Below are 18,852 nucleotides of genomic sequence, written 5' to 3' on the forward strand. Positions count from 1 at the left end.
CGTTGGTTCAGCCTTATAAACGCCCGTCTCATCTCCGTCCTCTGCTGCATCAGCCTCCGCTCCAACCACCAGCATCGCCCAGCCCTCAGGGAGGCAACGCATGACTCACCAAGGCAGGGCTGCAGACCTGTCTGTCACGCTGGCAGCCTGCCGTCCCTAGTGTTCTGTCCTTTACCCCCTCTGCTGACCCCCCCCCCGGTGGCTCACAGGCGCTCCACCACGTAGCTGTGGTACGGGCGTCCCAGGAGCCGCTCCACCTCCGCCTTGGGCACCACCCAACACTTGGCGCCGTGGCGTTTCCGCGCCGTGTCTTTCAGGCTCTTGTCCTGCAAGGTGACCTGCATGCGCGTGGAGCCCAGCCGGAGCTCGCCCCTGGCCAGCACTCCCTCCTTGGCGGGGTGTTGGTTGTGGCTGTGGTGGGGGTGGGGAAGTCCTGAGTCAGCCCGATCCGTCACCGTGGTAACGCTCATATCGATGTGCTGAAACTGACCTGAAAAAAAAATCCGGGTAGGGACGGGGGGGAGAGATGGTGAGCAGGTTTATTATAGGATAGGAGAAAGGGAAAGGGAAATGTTAAACATCATGTGAATGAGGTCTACCGAGTAGGCCTTCCGTGGTAGAGGAGAGGCCGCGCCCGTTTGCGATGTAGAAGCCGAGGTGGGACACCTGCAGATAGCTGGGGTGTTTGTAGTGGTGAAACAGAACCAGAAAACGAACATCCTTGGCCATCTCAATCCAACAGTTCCGCTGTTTGTCCACAGCAACACTGACACCCTGTCTGGTCACGAACCCCGGCTGATTGACAGACAAGATGTCTCGCCCCTCCCCTTCCACCACCACAGCATCCAGTGTGAGGGTGATCGTGACGCCAGAAGACCCGCCCTTGGAAGAGGAGATCACCAATTGGTGGAAGTAGGTGCGGGGGCGGTCCTCTGCGCCAAGTTTGAACGGAGCTCCGATTAAGTGTCCGTCAACAATGATCCCTGTTAGGGTAACAGAGACAAAACACTTTAAATAGGTTAATGATTCATTGATTTAATTAATGTCAATAAACAGAAAAACATCTATAAGCCAGCAGCATTAGAGCATACTGCTATGTCTGCATTTTTCCAATGATTGTTGACTATTGCTTAGTCAACTATCTTTAGCATCTTATACAGAATTAATGGCCAATGGCCATCGTAGATTACTGGTCTTATCAATCCACTTTATCTCAAATTAATAATTTACCAACATGCCCAGCAGTAATATTGACTTTACCTCTTTCTGGGTCCTCTAGAAGTCTCAGAACATCCTTGGGCCGTCCATCCACAGTGAAACAAAGGTTCTGGTGCAACTTAGGCAGCTGGACCACAAAATGAGGATCTCCATCCACTACAATAGTCAAAGTGTGGCCAATCAAGAAATGTTAAAGTGAACAATAATTTGATTCTGTGCCTTCTTTTTTTTGTGTATAAAATATGAAATGTAATGAAAGCTACTAACCTGACGAGGAAAACACCCTGACGGAGCTCAGTGTCGACGGAGACCCTTAAAGAAAAGTACATTTAACCTAAGGGCAGAATTCCCTCCCCAGCCCCAAGCACTGGACCCAACGCTCAACAGGCATTGAACACAGCAGCTTCATGATCACTACTAGTTGTAATACACTAGCTGCCGTACCATGAAATATATAAACACAGCATTTGATATATATCGAATGAATAAAATTAATAATAAGAAAACACGTACCAAATGATTCGGTGTTGGCTGTGTCCTCCCCTAAAAGACAACATCATGTATGTTATTTTATTTATTTTTTTATCTGGTTTTAGAGAGAAAATTAGTTTAAGTAATTGACGTGTACTTACAGGAATCATAGTTGATATCATAGTCGTAGTCATAGATGGCATCGTAATCTGGTCAAATGCATTCAAACATTAATTAACTTTTATAAATTCTAAATCTCAGAGGCAAACTCTTGTATCATGATGAGAAACACTCACCTTTCACCAGGTCCATATCTGTACAAAAACGATTGGAGCAAAATAAAGATTACTTGCAACAAAAAACGGTTCAGACGTTACAATATTATGCAACACTCTCAATGTAAGATATATAGCTGTAGGCCATTTCCTCACCTTTTCTCTGAATCTGAATGGAGGTAGAGACATCTAGTGGACAGATGAGGAAAAACACAAATGGTGAAAACGGATGAGGCATCGTTCATTTTCATGCTGCCTCAAATGTGTCTTTCTTTATATACGACCCATTGCTGCCGGTGACTTCTTGGGGCACAAAAACAAACCTCCTACCATATAAATACCATGAATAATACATTTGACATTCGTCCCCTGCCATGGAGTGTACCTACCCAGGAGTCCCGCGGCCTCCCAGGGCTTAGGCCCATCGGTGACTCCCGGCATAGGGGCAAAGGTGCCGGACAGAAGGGTCGCTACCCTGACCTCCATGTCGTCCTCAACGTCTTCCTCTGTGTCTGTGGTGTCGTTGTCGTCTTGGAAACCGGGCTCCGGCGCCGGAGTTGGGCGGGCGTCCAAGGCGGACCCCAGGCCGTTCATCACAGTGGGGACCTCCAAGGGGCGGGCCTCCATCACGGTGCCGTTCTCCGCCTCAGAGGTCGGCCGGGGGAGTCGGGCAGGAGGCGGGGCTGTGCTGCTGGGCGGCGGGGGCTGGGCTGTGAGCGCTGGGGGCGGGGCTAAAGCCACGGCATTGACCAAGCTCAGCACGGGTGCGACGGTGGACGTGGTTGGCGTGGTGGAGGTTTGTTTGGGGGTTTTGTCCGTCGTCAACGGAGCGGTTGCTGTTTTTGCTGCGGTGGGATATGGGGGGGTGGAGGTTTTCCCCGGAGCGGGTGGATGTGCTGTTTTATAGAAGTGATGCAGAGGATTGGAGGCCTTTGGTGCTCTACGGGAGTCCGGGGCAGCAGGGGCTGGTATTTTACCTGATAGTGGTGCTGGGGGGGTTCTTACTGAACTGGGACTCGCAGTTGTCGTGTGTTTCTTGCTGGACGAGGGAGTCGTGGTTTTCGTCGCCGTAGGCAGTGAGGGGGATCTCCTGGGCTGCAGCATGTGGCCGATGCCCGGAGGAGGGGGTTGAGGAAGAGGCGTCTTAGCCCTTGAGACGTCTGGTTTCGATTTGTTAGTCCGTGGATTCGATGGTGGGTTGGGCTTCTTAGCATTAGCATGAGCCGGCGCTTTGCTGGTAGTAGTAGTAACAGTAGTGGTTGAGGGGACGGGCTTCGAGGTCGTCGTGGTCGCCGTGGTCGTGGCTGGCCTGCGCGCTGCCTGGTCCTCGTCGGGCTTCACGACCACGAGGGAGGTGACGGGCGTGACAAAGTTGTACTTGAGGGAGAGCTTCGTGGCCTTGTCCGTGAGAAGCCTCTGGGTGGCCTGGTCGGTGGCGTTGAGCTTGGCCTGCAGCAGCTCTTTGATGGTGAGGTACGCCCACAGCCGACGCACAAAGCTGGAGATCCCCGCCCGTCCCCCCACACTCCCCGCCACATCGTTCCCCTCGGCTCCGTGGGCGGCGCGCTCCACCTTCACCGCCCGCTCGGCGCCCACCGCGCTCAGGGACACCTTCAAGCTCCCGGGGCCCGGCCGCAGCCTCCCGGCGACCACCAGCTCCGAGCCCTGGAAGTAGTGGGGGAAGAGCGAGCGGCTGACGTCAAACGCCCGGTCGTCCAGGTAGGACAGCTGCACGTCCGACAGCAGGGGGCTGGCCACCTCGTCGTAGAAGCCCTTGAGCTGCAGGGCGGCGTCGGCGTCCTCGTACACCATGCGGGCCACGCCGCGGTTCTCCAGGGCCAGCCGCCTCAGCAGGGGGAGGTCGGCGTCGTCCCCGAAGGCCAGGCCGAACAGCGAGGCCGAGCCCAGGGCCGTGTGGGCGTTGCCGAGGATGACGTCGCCGGTTGTCACGCCGACGGTCGCCTCGCCGTCGGTCAGGAAGATGACCAGCGGGACGCGGCGGTCGCTGGAGGACGCCGGATCGGGGGGGCCGGACGGACGGGGGTTGACGAGCTGGGCGGCTGAAAGCAGCGCTGCGTTGATATTGGTCCCTGGGGCCAGGGGAGGACAAGGAGGGAAATTAAAGAAAGAGGTTTAATAAAGAAAGAAAAGCAAAATAAATAAATAAAGTTAAAAATAAATAAAGTTTGTCAAACGGATTATGATCGTTAAAGGTGACGCATTATACCACCAGGTGTGAGTGGGATTAGCCGTTACAAGCCGTTTTGAAAATATGCTTCTTCTGACTTCACACGTGGGTGTGTCCACCTAAAAAGGCTTGTAATGGTTAATCAGAATCACACCTGGTAGTATAATATGTCACCTTTAATTAGACTAGAATACTGAAATTACACTTTAATAATCAACAAAACATTAGAAGGTAAGGGTCCCTTAAATTTGACCCAGCATACCAACTCACATCCCTCTGCAATGATCCTCCTCACAAAATCTTTGGCGTCCCGAACGTTGTGGCGAGTGGCACGCACCGTCCGGCCCTTCCTCCATGTGTGAACCTTGTCTGAGAAGGTGATGATGTTAAAGTGGTCGGCCTCTCTCAGGTCTCCCAGGATGGTGTGCATGGCCTGCTTTGTCTGGTTACCCACAGAAGCACAGGAATGTTATCGAACAGTTTTATTATCATCGCAAGCAATAAAGCGACTCAATACGATCAAATCGAACAGATATTTCGACAATACATTTATTTATTTGACCTGTTTTATCTTCGTGCCAATCATGGAGCCGCTGACGTCTATGACAAATATGACGTCCTTGGGAACCACAGGAAGGCCCCGGGGTGCAAAATAATGCACAAAGTAGCCGTCGTATACCTGGAGAGAGCCAAGGAGACAAACTGGCAAATTAATAGTTGGCACTTCATGCAGACTTTCACTCATCTCAAAAAATACTGTAGCGACCTTGGGACTCTTTAAGAGTTTGTGTTTTATGTGTTTGCTAATGTATATCGTTGTCCGTTATATAAGTTGTTCCATGTGCATGTATTGGAATGTTCTAGCTGTCAATCAGTGTGGCTGGCTAATCAGCAGGTCAGCTGGGGGAGGGCCTTGGTTAGAACAGAAATATGAGGAGATGCGCGTTGAAGGTGTCAGAGATCTGCGGAGTGAGTGTTTCCGTGACAGTGTTCATTTTGTCAGCTATTTTAGATTTAGTCTTAGTCTTTAGACGAAAATGCTTATTCGTTTTTGGTCGCATTTTAGTCATTGTTTTCCTCCGTAGTTTTAGTCTACCAAAAGTCCTTACATTTTAGTCAACAGTAAAAAATAATTAAATTAGGCTAACCCCTGATATATGGACACCTGCTAAATAGTTCCAGTCAAATAGAGTACTAAAGGGAAAACGTCACGTTGTCCTGGCAGACGGATTTTCAGTTCTAAACAACCGAACGAGAGATAGCGTTTACCATTGCTTCCATATGTTGTTGCTTTCAAAATGAAAATAAATCAATTAGAAGAGGTGAAAATCACTACCAATCGAAACATGTCGAGGCGTTCATGCATTCCCCTGGGGTATTAAAAGGAAAAGTTCCTAAACGTTAGTTTAATTTTATTTATTTTTTTATGAAGACAATCTATTCTCAATACTACTTACATCATTGGTAAAGCCAACTCGTATATATATATATATATACGGTATATTAGACAAATATACGTGTGTGTAAAGTGCGTGTGTGTGTGTGTGCCGTTTGGCGTTGGTTACGGCCTTACAGTAACCAGGTTGGTACTAATAAATACTCGTACAGTACTAATGACTGGACCTTCCTAAGTCAGCGGCGAGGTCATTATAATACAATGTAAACAGAAAGGCAAACTAAATAAAGGTGCGGACCTGGATATCCCCGATGAGGTCTCTGAGCTCCACATCGTACTGGATGATAAAGTCCACGTTGAGGCCCCGGGAGGAGACGGCGTTCTGCTGCTGGAGGGTGGGGCTGTAGCGAACCCGCGCGTAGCCCGCGTTGTGTTCCACGTGAGTGGATGGAGGGACGCCAGCCTCTGCTTCAAGTCAGCACAGGAATGACATCACCATTAGGTCCAACAGACTAGGCGTTGCGAATGTTTGAGCCACATCATGAGCAGTTATGCTGTTAGGCCAACAGAGAAGGTCAAGTGATCTTATTACAGTGGAGGGACTCTGTGGAATGGCAAAATGCTAGTATATTGACTAGTTGCCTGTTAATAAATCCAATTCTGGAGCATCTAAACAGTGTGCAGACCCTCCCTTTTTTCTTACATTCAATACTATTGTCTAGCACCTGTGGATTACTTTTGGATGTGCGCGCCACACCTATTTTTGAAATGCTAGTATAACACATATAATGACTAGAATTACAACGATATGATTGTTTGACTTGTTTAACCTTTGACGGTGTTGGACATCAGCCGGCTGGTCTTCAGCGGTAGGACCCTGAGGAAGCTGATGCCCGTTCTCTCCTCGATGCTGACGTCCAGTGTGAGGTTCTGGACCGGCTGCCCGGGTCTGAGCCCCAGGCTGAGCTCGTAGTGCCCCAGTCGCCGCGGGAGGAGCTCCTCATAGGACAGGGAGAAGGACATCTCTGCCCCTGGTGGCACGCTCACTGCAACGCGGAACTTCTCTATCTCCCGTTCCCTTTGATGATCGCGCACAAAACAACAGAACAATCACGCTGGATGACTCCTCTGACAGTATGTGGCGCTATTACTATTATATAAATGAAAAACAAACATACGTTGGACATTTGTTGAAATGGGAGATTAATCACTCATCCATTTCTATCTCTTACTGACTTTGTAGCCACCAGGCCGGCGGTCTTCCCTTGTTTCTTGGCGGCGTCGTACATCTTCCTGGCCGCCGTGCGTTCCTGTACCTGGGCCACGTGCACCTTGCCATCGGAGGTGCTGATGGGAAACAGGACATTTGGAATAGGAATCGGTTCTTTGTCTGAGCCCCAGGCGTCATAATAATATGTGGGGTTTAACAACAAGCCCTGCCCGGGGGGCTGCCACCAGAGACCCGCCGTGAAGGGGTGATCGCTTGAATCGGCCACAGTTTGCACAGTTTGTGTTTTTACACCGCGGCAAATCCTCAGAACGCAGCGAGCTGCCGCTGGTTGGAGGACTTAGCCAACACACAGGCATGCGGTGTGCGTGCCGTGAGTGCCGTTTGTACGGGGATTTATTTTTTCTCAAATTCGAAAAGGTGTGGCTTGGAAAAAGGTGAGGTCACCAGGCGGCTGAGGAAGAGGGAATCGGAAGAGAGCTCATGGGTCATTTCCCTCGGAAAACAAAGTCTGTGAGTAGGGATCTAGCAGCGCAGTTCCAGGGGATACCCTCCCCTCCCAAACACACACAAGCACACACACACTCAAACACACACACGAACCCAGCACTACCAGAAACAAGCACCCACTATACACATCCAGTTGGTCGATTTTAATTTTTTCCCCCTCGTCACCAAGGTGAATATATCATGTGACAGGGTGCTAAATGAAGGTCACGCTGTTTCTTTTGAACAAATATACCCCAGGAGAAGCAAACCATGCAGGGCCCATCAAAAATGAAGCTGGCGGTCTTGAAGCAGGTCTTGTTGGCGACACAGCGCCATGAGGCAGGGCAGGGCTGGAAAACGGAGGGGCTTATGTTTGCATGTGTGGCAGGCGGGGGAACAGGCTGACCTCCAGACTGAACACAGGGCTCTCAGTCCAACGCACAGGAGCTCCACGCAACACACTCTCCCACAGCCAGCTCTCCCCCCTCGGGGGCCGCTGGCCTCGGGCTGTTAGCACTGACTATACATGGCAACACGTGTGGTGTGTGTGTGTTTAGACATGAGTGTGCATGTATGTGCTGCAAGTGTGTGAGATGGAGGCCCATACAACTGATAGGCTAGTGAGAAAAATAAGTCAAAAAAGAGAAATGTGTGTGAAAGGTTGTGTGTGAGTGCTATGTGTGTATGTGTGTGTGTGTGTGTGTGTGTGTGTGTGTGTGTGTGTGTGTGTGTGTGTGTGTGTGTACTGTACGTCGGCACTGGCCGGGAGCCTTGGTAAACTGTACAGAGGAGAAAGTCAGAGGAAGCTTGGTAAACTCCCGTCATTTTCTCAATTACATTTCTGGCTTCTGTTTACAAAGCCTGCCATTCATCTTGTGGCCAGCTTCCGCTCCCAGCCCGGCTCCAGGCCGTGGTACGGCCGGCCGTGTTGACTTGTTTGTTTGGTTTATATTTAGCGTTGAAGAAAAAGCATAGTGGTTTCGAGCCCTCTAAGCATTGACTGGAATATTAGCTCCTGTTTAAGTTGCTGACATCATTTCTAGACTCTCTCCATTGCCACAGGGCGCTTACCTAAATGGTTATTTCGTAAGGGGACGTTGTTTGTTTTGAGTCATGATTAAAATATTGTTTTCTTCTACCTTCGGCTCAGATGGGTTCTGGTTAGGGCTAGGGTTAAGCTTACCCTAACCATAATGAACATGTTGCATATTTGTATATATATATATATATATATATTATAGAAATCAACATGAAAATATGTCCCAGAGCTGTCCGCAGGTAAGCCTCCTCTAAGCAAAACAACAAAAAGATATATTTGCTAGACATTCAACACTTATTGAATGTTTATTTAGGAGTCACCGCTTGGGACAGAAACCCTGGCCCGGGCCTGAAAATCTTCCACCGACCAGGACATCTAACAGACGGATCAGAGGTTTACAGCCGCGGTGCACTTCGCCTTCAGTGTCATGTCGACGACCGTTTTATGTGCTGCACATGGATAGGGTGACTCAGGGTGTCTTTGACCCAATGAAAAACATCCCAATACAAAACAACAATGCCGTGCTGAACGGGGCCACCTGAGAAGCTCCCATTGAACATCACACCAGCGTTTACCCCGCCCGAACTGTCATTGGACGCGACGGGGACGGGGGGGGGATGGGCGGTGGGGGTCCGACGTGCAGGCGGCGACTCACATGGTGAAGTTGGAGATGAAGGCGGAGGCCGGCAGGTCCACCTCAAAGGCCGCCTCCTTAGTGACGGGCAGCGGGTTCCACACGGAGCTGCGCACCGTGGTCAGGGCGTAGCGGGAGACCAGCGCACAGCGGACGTGGTAGTCCGTCACCTTCAACTGAGAGCCCCACATCGTCAGGCACTCAAGCTCAGAGACGGCTGGGCAATATAGAGGACAAATGTTTGAAATACTTTCTGTTGGTCATAGACCAACTGCATCTGTATTAGATGTCGTTTCGGTCCAAACTAGAATACGTTTTGAGTTCTGCACTGACTGGCAACAAAGTCCATCTCTTACCTGGCATAGAGTCAACGTAAGTTAAGTCTTTTTTTAATTGTGATACATGTCTTATTGGTGCATAAACCATTCACACACCCCCTGCCATCTTCTTACTGTACCTAGTGTATTCAGTTCCCCGCCATAATGGGTACACTAGCTAAGCTCATAGCTTTGCCATGATAAGTTAAGACGACATCACAGAGAACGTCTCTGCAGGGTTTCCCCCCCCCCCCCTCCCCCCTGTGTTTACCCGGGTACCGCATGGCGCCTGCCGAAACCCCTCTGGTCAACGCTGCCCACAGCTTGGCGGGGCCGCGGGTCAGGTCAGCAGCTGTCAGAGCACCCTGCCTCTAATGGGCCCTTACAGAAGCTGCTCTGCTGCTGTTTCCACCATAACAATGGCTACTGGGTTCACATTCACATCTCTAGAACTAATGTGCAAGGAATATACTGGAATTGTCCTGAAATAGCTGAGATTTACAGTTCTTCCATGTTTGATGGGTAGAAGTTACGTCCTTATCTAAAGGAAGGCTTTTCTTTACTTTGAGTAGGGCCAAAACACCAAGCAATTTAATGTTGTTCGTTCTCTTGACTAACCAGCATCTGATGATCATTTAATGATATGAAACGATAACTACAATGGCAATGATAACAATCCTAATTTTGCTTCTCATCACCGGCTGTTCCATATCCCTCATATCTTATTGAAACACCATAACGTGTAATACGAGTGTATGATATTCCTGAGGAAACCCCAGCAATACTTACCATGGACTTTGCCGGTTTGTTTTGACGCTTTGCTCTCTGAAACAGAAATGAGCTTGGAGTCAGTCCGTTTACTGTTATTTCATGAATATTGTGCTTGTAGTAATATAGCCATTTAAGACTTATTGTTTAGCATTATATTAATTTTCTACCGATGTTGAAAATGGGAATTTGACAGAAAAGTAAATTACTTATGACACTGCATTTGCAGTTCACTTTTTAGCAAAACCAGTCATTGCAATCTCAGAGGCCTGTGTGAAGCCCTGATGGTTGGTTATTAAAGTATATGTATATACGGTAGTGTACAGAAGGGTAGCTGGGTTTCATGGTCTGGGTTCATATCTTAATCTTGCATACAATCCATGCCTTTGTCGGTGTATTGCTCAGGTTTTCAAAGTGGCCTAGACCTGAATAATAACGAAAATGGTATTTGGATTTTGCCTCATGTTAAGCAGTAATAAAGCAGCCTACAGTTTGCAGGCTAACTAACCTTTATATAGCCTAGAACAACCATCAGTTTGGTGTTCACCGTAGACTCACGATTAGAATGATTTACAATGCACAAAAAGTAGGCCTACTACATTTTTTAAATCATGATTTTTATTGACATATTTCGCCATGCATATACTTATGAGGGATTCGGTAAGTCACGCGTTAAATCACATCATTCGACATTCTATGTTGTAAGGATGGCTTTATCTACGAAGACTTATAGTTAGCGTGATAAAGTCCAATCTTAAAGCTCCACATGGCCTCACCTGTAGAGGCTCCTCCGGTCCAAGATGTGGGCCTACCTTGTATCCCCCTGATAATCCCTCTTGTACACAACACGTAAAAATGAACAAAACGCATTTGATATGAAAAGACATCATGTCCGTATTAACATATCATATGCTGCAGACGAATATATCCAAGTCTCGATGCCACTACGAAGTCGGCGGGAATGTGAAGCAGCGTGGCGAGACTGGGGAAACAAACCCCACATTTAAACCCGAGTTGTTTTAGCAGCGAGGGGCAGGCTCTCGCCCCAGAGCCGCTCCGTTTCAACTGTTGGATAACTTGCTCCGATGGGTGATTAGCTGTAGCCTACCACAGCCAGCTAATGAGGTTTTAAACGCAAGCAAAACAAAGTGTTTTCCAGAAGTTTAGTCAGAATATTGTTAGTCCTGCTTTGGTTGAAAACAGCAGCCACGCTTTAGTACGTGGGTCCATTCTGAGCGTTTCACACACTGCTGCCATGGTTGACTTTAAATGGGGGACCACAAAAATGTGACATTGATGTAAAAATAACATGCATGTAAACTATTTAGAGATGGCTTTCCCCTTTTTCATCGTATAATTTCATGCTTTGGAGAATGACTGTTATATGATGGCAAAATGGTTTTAGAATAGAGTTCAACTACACATTAAAATCTATGTAAGCTTTTTTTCCCTAAAGAAAGGCTTGGTGACAAACAATGCTAGAGTATTTTTTCTTATTTCAATGATTACAAATGTATCAATATGCCAAAACAACAAACATCCAAAATTCATTATTAACATGGCGAAGGCTAAGTGGTGATTTGTCTTTAGATTATAAATATTGTATCGAAGGCCTACCATATATTTGTTGTTTGTTTGGGAACTGCTATTTTCTAACATTAAGGCAAGACCTGGACTCCCATTGTGAAACAATGTTGAGAATAACATTGCAGCTAATAGGTATTGGGTAAGTCATTTTAGTCAATATTTCCCAGTCGTCATCATATGTGATCAGGGACGGTCTGCAGGGCATCCGCTGGTTCTCTACTGACGTCGACGTTCTAGAAAAACAAGAAAAAAAAGACATACAAGACATAACTTTTTACATAGTTTACCTGTCGGCAAGGTGTTATCAAGTCCTGCAGTATGAATTCAGACCTGACTTATGTACAGAATAGTGGTATAGTATTATATAAATATAACATCCGTACCGCGGGTCGATCTCGGTGTGTGTTCACTGCTTCAATGTTCAGAAAAAAGGGCTCGACTTTACACCCTGTAAAAGAGCACACATGAAGAGCTTCAATAAGAGAACCTGGTTGTTGTTCATAACTCCTACACACTGACGGGGCAGATCATTGGCCGCTTACCGTAGGCTTGTGGGGTGAGCTTGAGCACCGTGTGCAGAGGACATCTCAGATAAGGCAAGTCCCCTATTTTAAACAGGTGAGTGAGAGGCAAAGTCAAATTAAGTTAACAATCCAGGATTAATGAGGCGTCTGGCATCCTACACACGGAGGTGAAATCGAACAGCAGGAGGAGGAACCGACCCTGGGGGTTGGCTTTTTGGCCCTAGTACCTGAGGATTTATCCAGGAAGTAGGCCAGCAGGCAGCGCATGACGGCCTGGTGGCACACGACCAGCACATTCTCTTGCCTCTCCAGCTCCATGATGACTGGCTCCAGACGGTGAACCATGTCCTCGTATGACTAGCGCACGCCAGAGGGACAGATCTCATTACTGTGTGACATTCATCTACATCTTCTGCAGGCATTCATCATTTGAAATGGAACAGAGAGCATGATAATTATGTTCAATAGAAGTAACCACCTACTTCCCCATGATAATGCTCTCTATTCTCTTACAATTTATCAATTTGAAAGGGATAAGGAGGATTAGGCTACATCCTAAATGGGAAGAAGGTGGAACGTCTAACAAACGTTAGGAGTAGCAGCACATACTTCCCAAGGGGGAAAGGTGGTATATCTACAAAACATTAGTAGGAGTAGGACATACTTCCCAAGGGGGAAAGATGGTACTTCTATACGACGTAAGGAGGAGTAGCACCTACTTCCCCCTTGGGGTAACGATAGCGAAACTTGTCCTGGTCCCTCAGCGCAAACTCTTCTGGGAATTTCTCCTGTATCTCCTCATAGGTCAGCTCCTCACACACGCCCTGGGAGAGACAGAGGGACGTATTTTATTTCACCTCACACAGAATGATTCTGGAGATATGATGGTTGGTGTCTTTTTACTTTTGTTGTAATTAAAGTAGTATTAGCAGAGTTTTGCAAACTCCCCCTGTAGTTAAACCAGTAACATAAAGTGAAAGAACAAGTGAACCTGCGTCTCAGGGTAAAGTAACAAGCAAGAGAAAATAAAGAAAAAGAAAAGAAGTGCAGACCTGAACAGGTCAGAACAGGTGAAACAAGGTGAGTAAAACATAAAACAGAGTGGATTGGGTGGTGGAGGGGTTAGTGATAAAGAGGAGAGGGTTATTTAGAGGCTGTGGTGAAGAAGTGGGTTTGAAGAGCTGATTTAAATGCAGTCGGCCTCCCTCATATGTCTGAGAAGATAGCTCCGGAGCCCAGGGGCAACGGCCCAGTACAGAAGGATCTGTACCCCATGCATGACCGTGGTGTAGGGATGGAGGAGCTCAGTGAGATGGTGGAGCAGAGCCATGCAAGAGCCTTGCAGGTGGAGAGGAGAATCGTATACTTGTAACGACCAAACGACTATCAGATTTATTACACAAGATGGATTTTTTAATGAACTGTAACTGCTTTACTAATATTGAATGAACTTTATACGCAATAGAAAATATGTATCCTAACATCGTAAAGGATGTTAAATGGTGATATACGTTCAGACTCACAGCATCAATTTCATTGAGGGCCTTCCACTGTTCATACTGGGCGCCCAGAGCCTCTGCCGTCTGAATGGTCCGCTTCATGTGACTGGTCCACACCTTCAGGTCACTGATGTTCTGGCCCTCGATGAAGCCGGCCAAAGCCTGTGCATACTGAAGGTTGTTCAACACAATGATTGGTTGAGAAATATAATGATAAAATATGAATAATAATTAAATAGATCATTATTTATTCATTAGTCATAAAAGGGACTGAATCAACACCCTGCTTAATCTCCCTCCGCTTAAATACCAAATGTTAACTAACAAAGAGTTACCTAACCTAAAGTTTATACACCTAAAGTGAACTACCCTAAACTAACTTAAAGTTACCTAACCTACCTTTTACTAACCTTAATTTCCCTTACTTAAAATGAACCCACCTAAAGTTAACTCACTTAGAGTAACCTAACCTAAAGTAACCAAACCTAAAGTTAGCTAACCTAAGCTAATGTTAATTAACTCTCTTAAGTTAGGTAACATTAGCTTTGATGGTTCCACTTTGGGTTAGGACTGGCCTGATGCTAACCGTGTTACTGACCCTCTGGCCCCGCGGTGACAGCCCTGAGTCCCCCCCGATACGTCCCAGCAGGTTGAGTTCACTCTCCCCGTGGCGGGTCAGGTAGATGGAGCGCGGCGTGACGTGGATGTTCATGAGGTAGTAGACGATCCGGCTCTGGATGTGACCCTGGACCCGGTTCACCAGGTACCTGCTGCCCACGTTGAAGATCTTGATGTAGGACAGCCTCCTAGCGCACATTACAAATGAGTACCAACCTCAGTGTTATTCTCATCATTTAAATCAATAGTGCAACCAAATAATACATGATAAGATAATGTATTAATCCCGGACAGGAAACTGAAGAACTTAGTTCTTCAGAAGAAATGTAAAATGAGAAAATCTACAATAATGTATACCGAAAATAACTAGAAGCAATGCAAACTAAAATAAAAAAATATTATAAAACATCATAAACAAAAGATAAAAAGAGATAGATATAGATCATACACCCTACATTACTTGATTAACACAAGTGTACAGCTACATTATTGCAACTATCCAAGGAATACAATGGTGTAACGGTATATTGCATGGTAAACATTAGAACATGGCATCATTTTAGTAAAACTGCCAAACTTCCCCTTTTCCTATCAAATGCTTCATTTTGTCCTAATTGTTACATGGCAGTACCTGTCTGTCTTATCATCTATGGGGACATAGGTTGCTTCATAACATCCAATACGCTGAATGAAGTCTTGCATCGCCTCCTCTGTGTCTCGATCGGCGTAATCCGGACTTCCCAACTTCACTTGCTGTGAACAGAAGTCAACCGCACACCCATGGGATTGACGACAACAAGAGGGCAGGAGATCAATTATCAAATAATTGTGCATGCAATCGCAATATTGCGTGTTAATTTGTGTCATACAAGGTATAAAACATCATGCCCCTTTATCATTTATCATCATCACCTGTATATTCTCTGCAATGATGTCAGGGTCATTGCACATCGATTCCACAAAGAATACCTTTTGGGGAAGGAGACGTGACAGTTACATTGGTTTGAACAGCACACTGGCATACTTTGTCGGCGTTACATAATTGACGCCACCTGTTTTATAGCCATCTAAAAGCTAACAATCTGTTTAATTTGCTTGCCTTGTAGCCCCTCTCCTTTGCAAAGCACAATATAAGCGCTCTCCTCTCTTCGGTCGTATTAGTGGCATCAAACACCTAGAAACACACTCACGTTAGCATGACATCTTCATACACCATCGTGGGGATCAGTATGAGCGTAGTTTTCCTCTTGATTGAACACATCAAGACAAGTACGGACAAGTCAGAGGGCTGATGCTGGTCTTTGGTAGCTAATCATTTGATCTGCATCAGCTGGACAGCCCTGTTTGTCCTCCTACTCACGGCCACTTGTCCCTGTTCCTGAGTGAAGTACGCAGCCAGGTCCTTCAGGGCAGCTGCCGCACATGCCCTGACAGACAGATAGACAGACAAAAATGGAGTCAAGGTCAGTCTCAATACCAATAGACGCACACCGAAGGATTTGTAAATGTTTTTCAGGATTGAAATATAAATTACTTTCTCATTTATATTACGGTTGCGGTTACGGTTGGGAGCCTATGCCCTCGAACGCCAACTTATTTTCTTGTCAAATCTTTAAAGCACTCCTTTACTTTTGACATTTTGCTGTCCATGTCATTTGTTTGGCCTCTCATGACTGCATGCTGCTTATTGCACTGGTCTATAATGTTAACGTAGTGATTGGCCAATGAGCCCAGTCCCGGAAAACGCACGCAGCACGCTCTGTCGCTCTCCGAATGACCAAGCCCAAAAAAAAGCACAGACAGGGCCGGTAATGAGATAGACAGAGCCGGTAATGAGATAGACAGAGCCGGTAAAGAGATAGACAGAGCCGGTAAAGAGAGAGACAGAGCCGGTTAAGAGATAGACAGAGCCAGTTAAGAGATAGACAGAGCCGGTAATGAGATAGACAGAGCCGGTAATGAGATGGACAGAGCCGGTAAAGAGATAGACAGAGCCGGTAAAGAGAGAGACAGAGCCGGTAAAGAGATAGACAGAGCCGGTTAAGAGATAGACAGAGCCGGTTAAGAGATAGACAGGGCCGGTTAAGAGATAGACAGAGCCGGTTAAGAGATAGACAGAGCCGGTTAAGAGATAGACAGAGCCGGTTAAGAGATAGACAAAGCCGGTAAAGAGATAGACAAAGCCGGTAAAGAGATAGACAGGGCCGGTAAAAACGTTATGGATTTATTGATTGTCCACAAGCCCTATAATGCGTTGGCCCACCAGGGTTTGTCCCGATATGCCCGATGATGGCCAGTATACCCACGATAACATTAACTCAATGTTTGTTTTATGATGTTTCAAAAAGCTATTATGTGTGTTGGTCTTACTTGCGGATTGCCATTCCTTCCTCGTTGTCCACTCTGAAGAATTCAAAGTTCTTGTAGGTCTGAACAGCCTCTCTGCGGTACTGGCCCACGTTAAACACTGTGGAATAATACACAAAAAAAAAAAACATACGATCCAGTTTAACAGTGGAGAGTGGGAACAAGAGAGACACACTGCTACAATACTGTGTTAGACGATGAGTGCTTATGTTATGCTTATGTTAAAACCCAAAGTTTTGGGTTTCTCTACGTGCGTATAGATGGCAGGGATTGGTTTAGAAAACCGACCCTTGGTGGGAACTCCGATCCAGTTGAGGTATCTCGCAAGCTTCTTTGAGATGTAGGTCTTTCCCCTGGCTGGTAAGCCCACCATCACTATCATGGTGGGAGCGTTGGTGAACTGCGGCACGGACGCTGCAATCACAATATTGATTTTATTTTATAAAACCACACAGGGTTTGGGTTAGCTCAGGTCACCATACTAACGACATTGGATACAGAGAAAATCCAACGTTTTTTTCTTGCACTCTTGCTAAATAAAGAAGTAAATAAATAAAGGAACTTGATATCTTGGAATCAACCAAATGGTGAGGTTTGGAAGGCAGGTGTGTGTGTGTGTGTGTGTGTGTGTGTGTGTGTGTGTGTGTGTGTGTGTGTGTGTGTGTGTGTGTGTGTGTGTGTGTGTGTGTGTGTGTGTAATCTTCATTAAGATAAGAGCCGGTTCCAGTGTCTCTAAATTAGGGTACAATGCATCATGTGATGACTTTGTCTGTGTCTGTGGTTGGTGGTCTATCTCATGTATCTGTAAATAAAGTACATAAACATAGAAAGATAGAGACAAGCATATTTTATCTTTTTAGCAGATACTGTTCAGGCTAATTGCTCAGTATTCTCGATGGTGAATACAACGACCTTCTCACCTTCCAAGGGCTTGGGACCCTTGACTCTTTTTCTATTTGTCACAAATCAGAACCCTAATCCCCTGCCCTACCTGCGTCAATCCCTCTGCTTAACAACCAATTAGTGTTTATGGCCTGAATACAGGCAATTCGGCCTATCCTTTACATCACATTGAGGGAATACGATAGCGTTCTCAACAATTCTGCTGATCGATACAGATGTTGGACTAGAAACAGAAGCACGAAGCTAAAACCGATAAGAGAATATTGCTACTCGGACAAACTTTTTGGTAAGAAGTTTGCTCGTGCCGTTTCACTCACATCCTCTCCTTCGATTCAAGTTGCTGCCCATCCACGGTACCCAGATCTTTAGAAGCGGCGTCTGTGTGAGTTCTTTCTGCTGTGGGGAAGAGTTAATGTCGAGAGTCATGAGGCCGTGGTCGGAGCCGCCGGCGGGCTCCATGTGTGCATCAGAGCGAGTGTGAATGAGACCGACACCCGGTCTGTGTACTGCCTGTGCGCATCGCTGGCTGGTGTTGCTGAATGGGCTTCCCTAAACTCTATTTAGGTCAGCTGACCGTTGCCAAGGAAAAGAACACGGTGAGCAGGAAGGGGAGGTAGTGTCTGTCTGCCTAAATCTCGCTGTTCATGTCAGTCTGAACAATCCGATAGAGAAAATGAACACGACATGATCCAAACTATACTTTACTACTGTTATCCTACCGATAGTCGATACACGCTACTATTGCACAACACTGAGCATCGTCATGTTGTTGACACATCTTACCACAAGGGGGCGCCCGCCCATGGTAGGGCGCCTGGCGTGAATACCATGCCAGTCATTTTGGTTGGGGCAGAGATTAGCTGCACCTCGTTAATTATTGAGGCCCTGTCGATGAATGATATATTATCCGTTTGCTGCCGTGGCTCCTGCACATTCGATTAACTAATCAAAACTAGCTATATTTGAAAAAGGGAATCAGTTATCATACGATGTGTTGGACAGCTGCTCACTGAACGTGTGTTCCCAATTCCCGTACACTAAACACACACACACACACACACACACACACACACACACACACACACACACACACACACACACACACACACACACACACACACACACACACACACACACACACACACACAGATGTTAGTCTACACACAGTAGAGCGTCCCAGTGTAGACCTGGGACTACATGAAACCATCCGATGGACAGTCAACCCAGCATGATACGCATTACATGTCTGTCTGTCTGTCTGTCTGTCTGTCTGTCTGTCTGTCTGTCTGTCTGTCTGTCTGTCTGTCTGTCTGCCTGTCTTCTGAGAGGGT

At 46.8% G+C, this 18,852-nt stretch overlaps 2 protein-coding genes across 3 annotated transcripts; both read right to left on the reverse strand.

Moving 5' to 3' along the window:
• Positions 1-203: 203 nt before the first annotated feature.
• On the reverse strand, positions 204-10,368 carry itih6 (inter-alpha-trypsin inhibitor heavy chain family member 6). Its single transcript, XM_056585936.1, has 17 exons — positions 10,348-10,368; positions 10,045-10,080; positions 8,960-9,114; positions 6,785-6,895; positions 6,379-6,626; positions 5,847-6,016; positions 4,715-4,831; positions 4,423-4,594; positions 2,354-4,054; positions 2,121-2,153; positions 1,986-2,003; positions 1,851-1,898; positions 1,732-1,761; positions 1,486-1,530; positions 1,261-1,374; positions 600-983; positions 204-490 (listed from the first exon to the last, which is right to left on the reverse strand). Exons 1-17 carry the CDS (start codon positions 10,366-10,368, stop codon positions 204-206), a joined length of 3,690 nt encoding a protein of 1,229 aa, XP_056441911.1.
• Positions 10,369-10,629: 261 nt separating this feature from the next.
• Positions 10,630-18,278, reverse strand: LOC130383799 (6-phosphofructo-2-kinase/fructose-2,6-bisphosphatase 1-like). 2 transcript variants are annotated; one of them, XM_056591602.1, is made up of 14 exons: positions 17,839-18,278; positions 16,907-17,032; positions 16,622-16,718; positions 15,612-15,678; positions 15,351-15,425; positions 15,164-15,220; positions 14,883-15,004; positions 14,232-14,439; positions 13,658-13,804; positions 12,854-12,958; positions 12,362-12,491; positions 12,153-12,215; positions 11,994-12,058; positions 10,630-11,843 (listed from the first exon to the last, which is right to left on the reverse strand). In XM_056591602.1, exons 1-14 carry the CDS (start codon positions 17,978-17,980, stop codon positions 11,784-11,786), a joined length of 1,464 nt encoding a protein of 487 aa, XP_056447577.1. In that variant the 5' UTR covers positions 17,981-18,278; the 3' UTR covers positions 10,630-11,783. The 2 variants fall into 2 exon arrangements, with proteins under 2 accessions (XP_056447577.1, XP_056447587.1); XM_056591612.1 differs by lacking the exons at positions 15,351-15,425; positions 15,612-15,678; positions 16,622-16,718; positions 16,907-17,032; positions 17,839-18,278 and adding an exon at positions 15,442-15,578 and having other exon boundaries at positions 10,643-11,843.
• Positions 18,279-18,852: the final 574 nt, after the last annotated feature.

The sequence above is a fragment of the Gadus chalcogrammus genome, chromosome 1 (assembly GCF_026213295.1).
Source record: "Gadus chalcogrammus isolate NIFS_2021 chromosome 1, NIFS_Gcha_1.0, whole genome shotgun sequence".
Taxonomy (NCBI): domain Eukaryota; kingdom Metazoa; phylum Chordata; class Actinopteri; order Gadiformes; family Gadidae; genus Gadus; species Gadus chalcogrammus.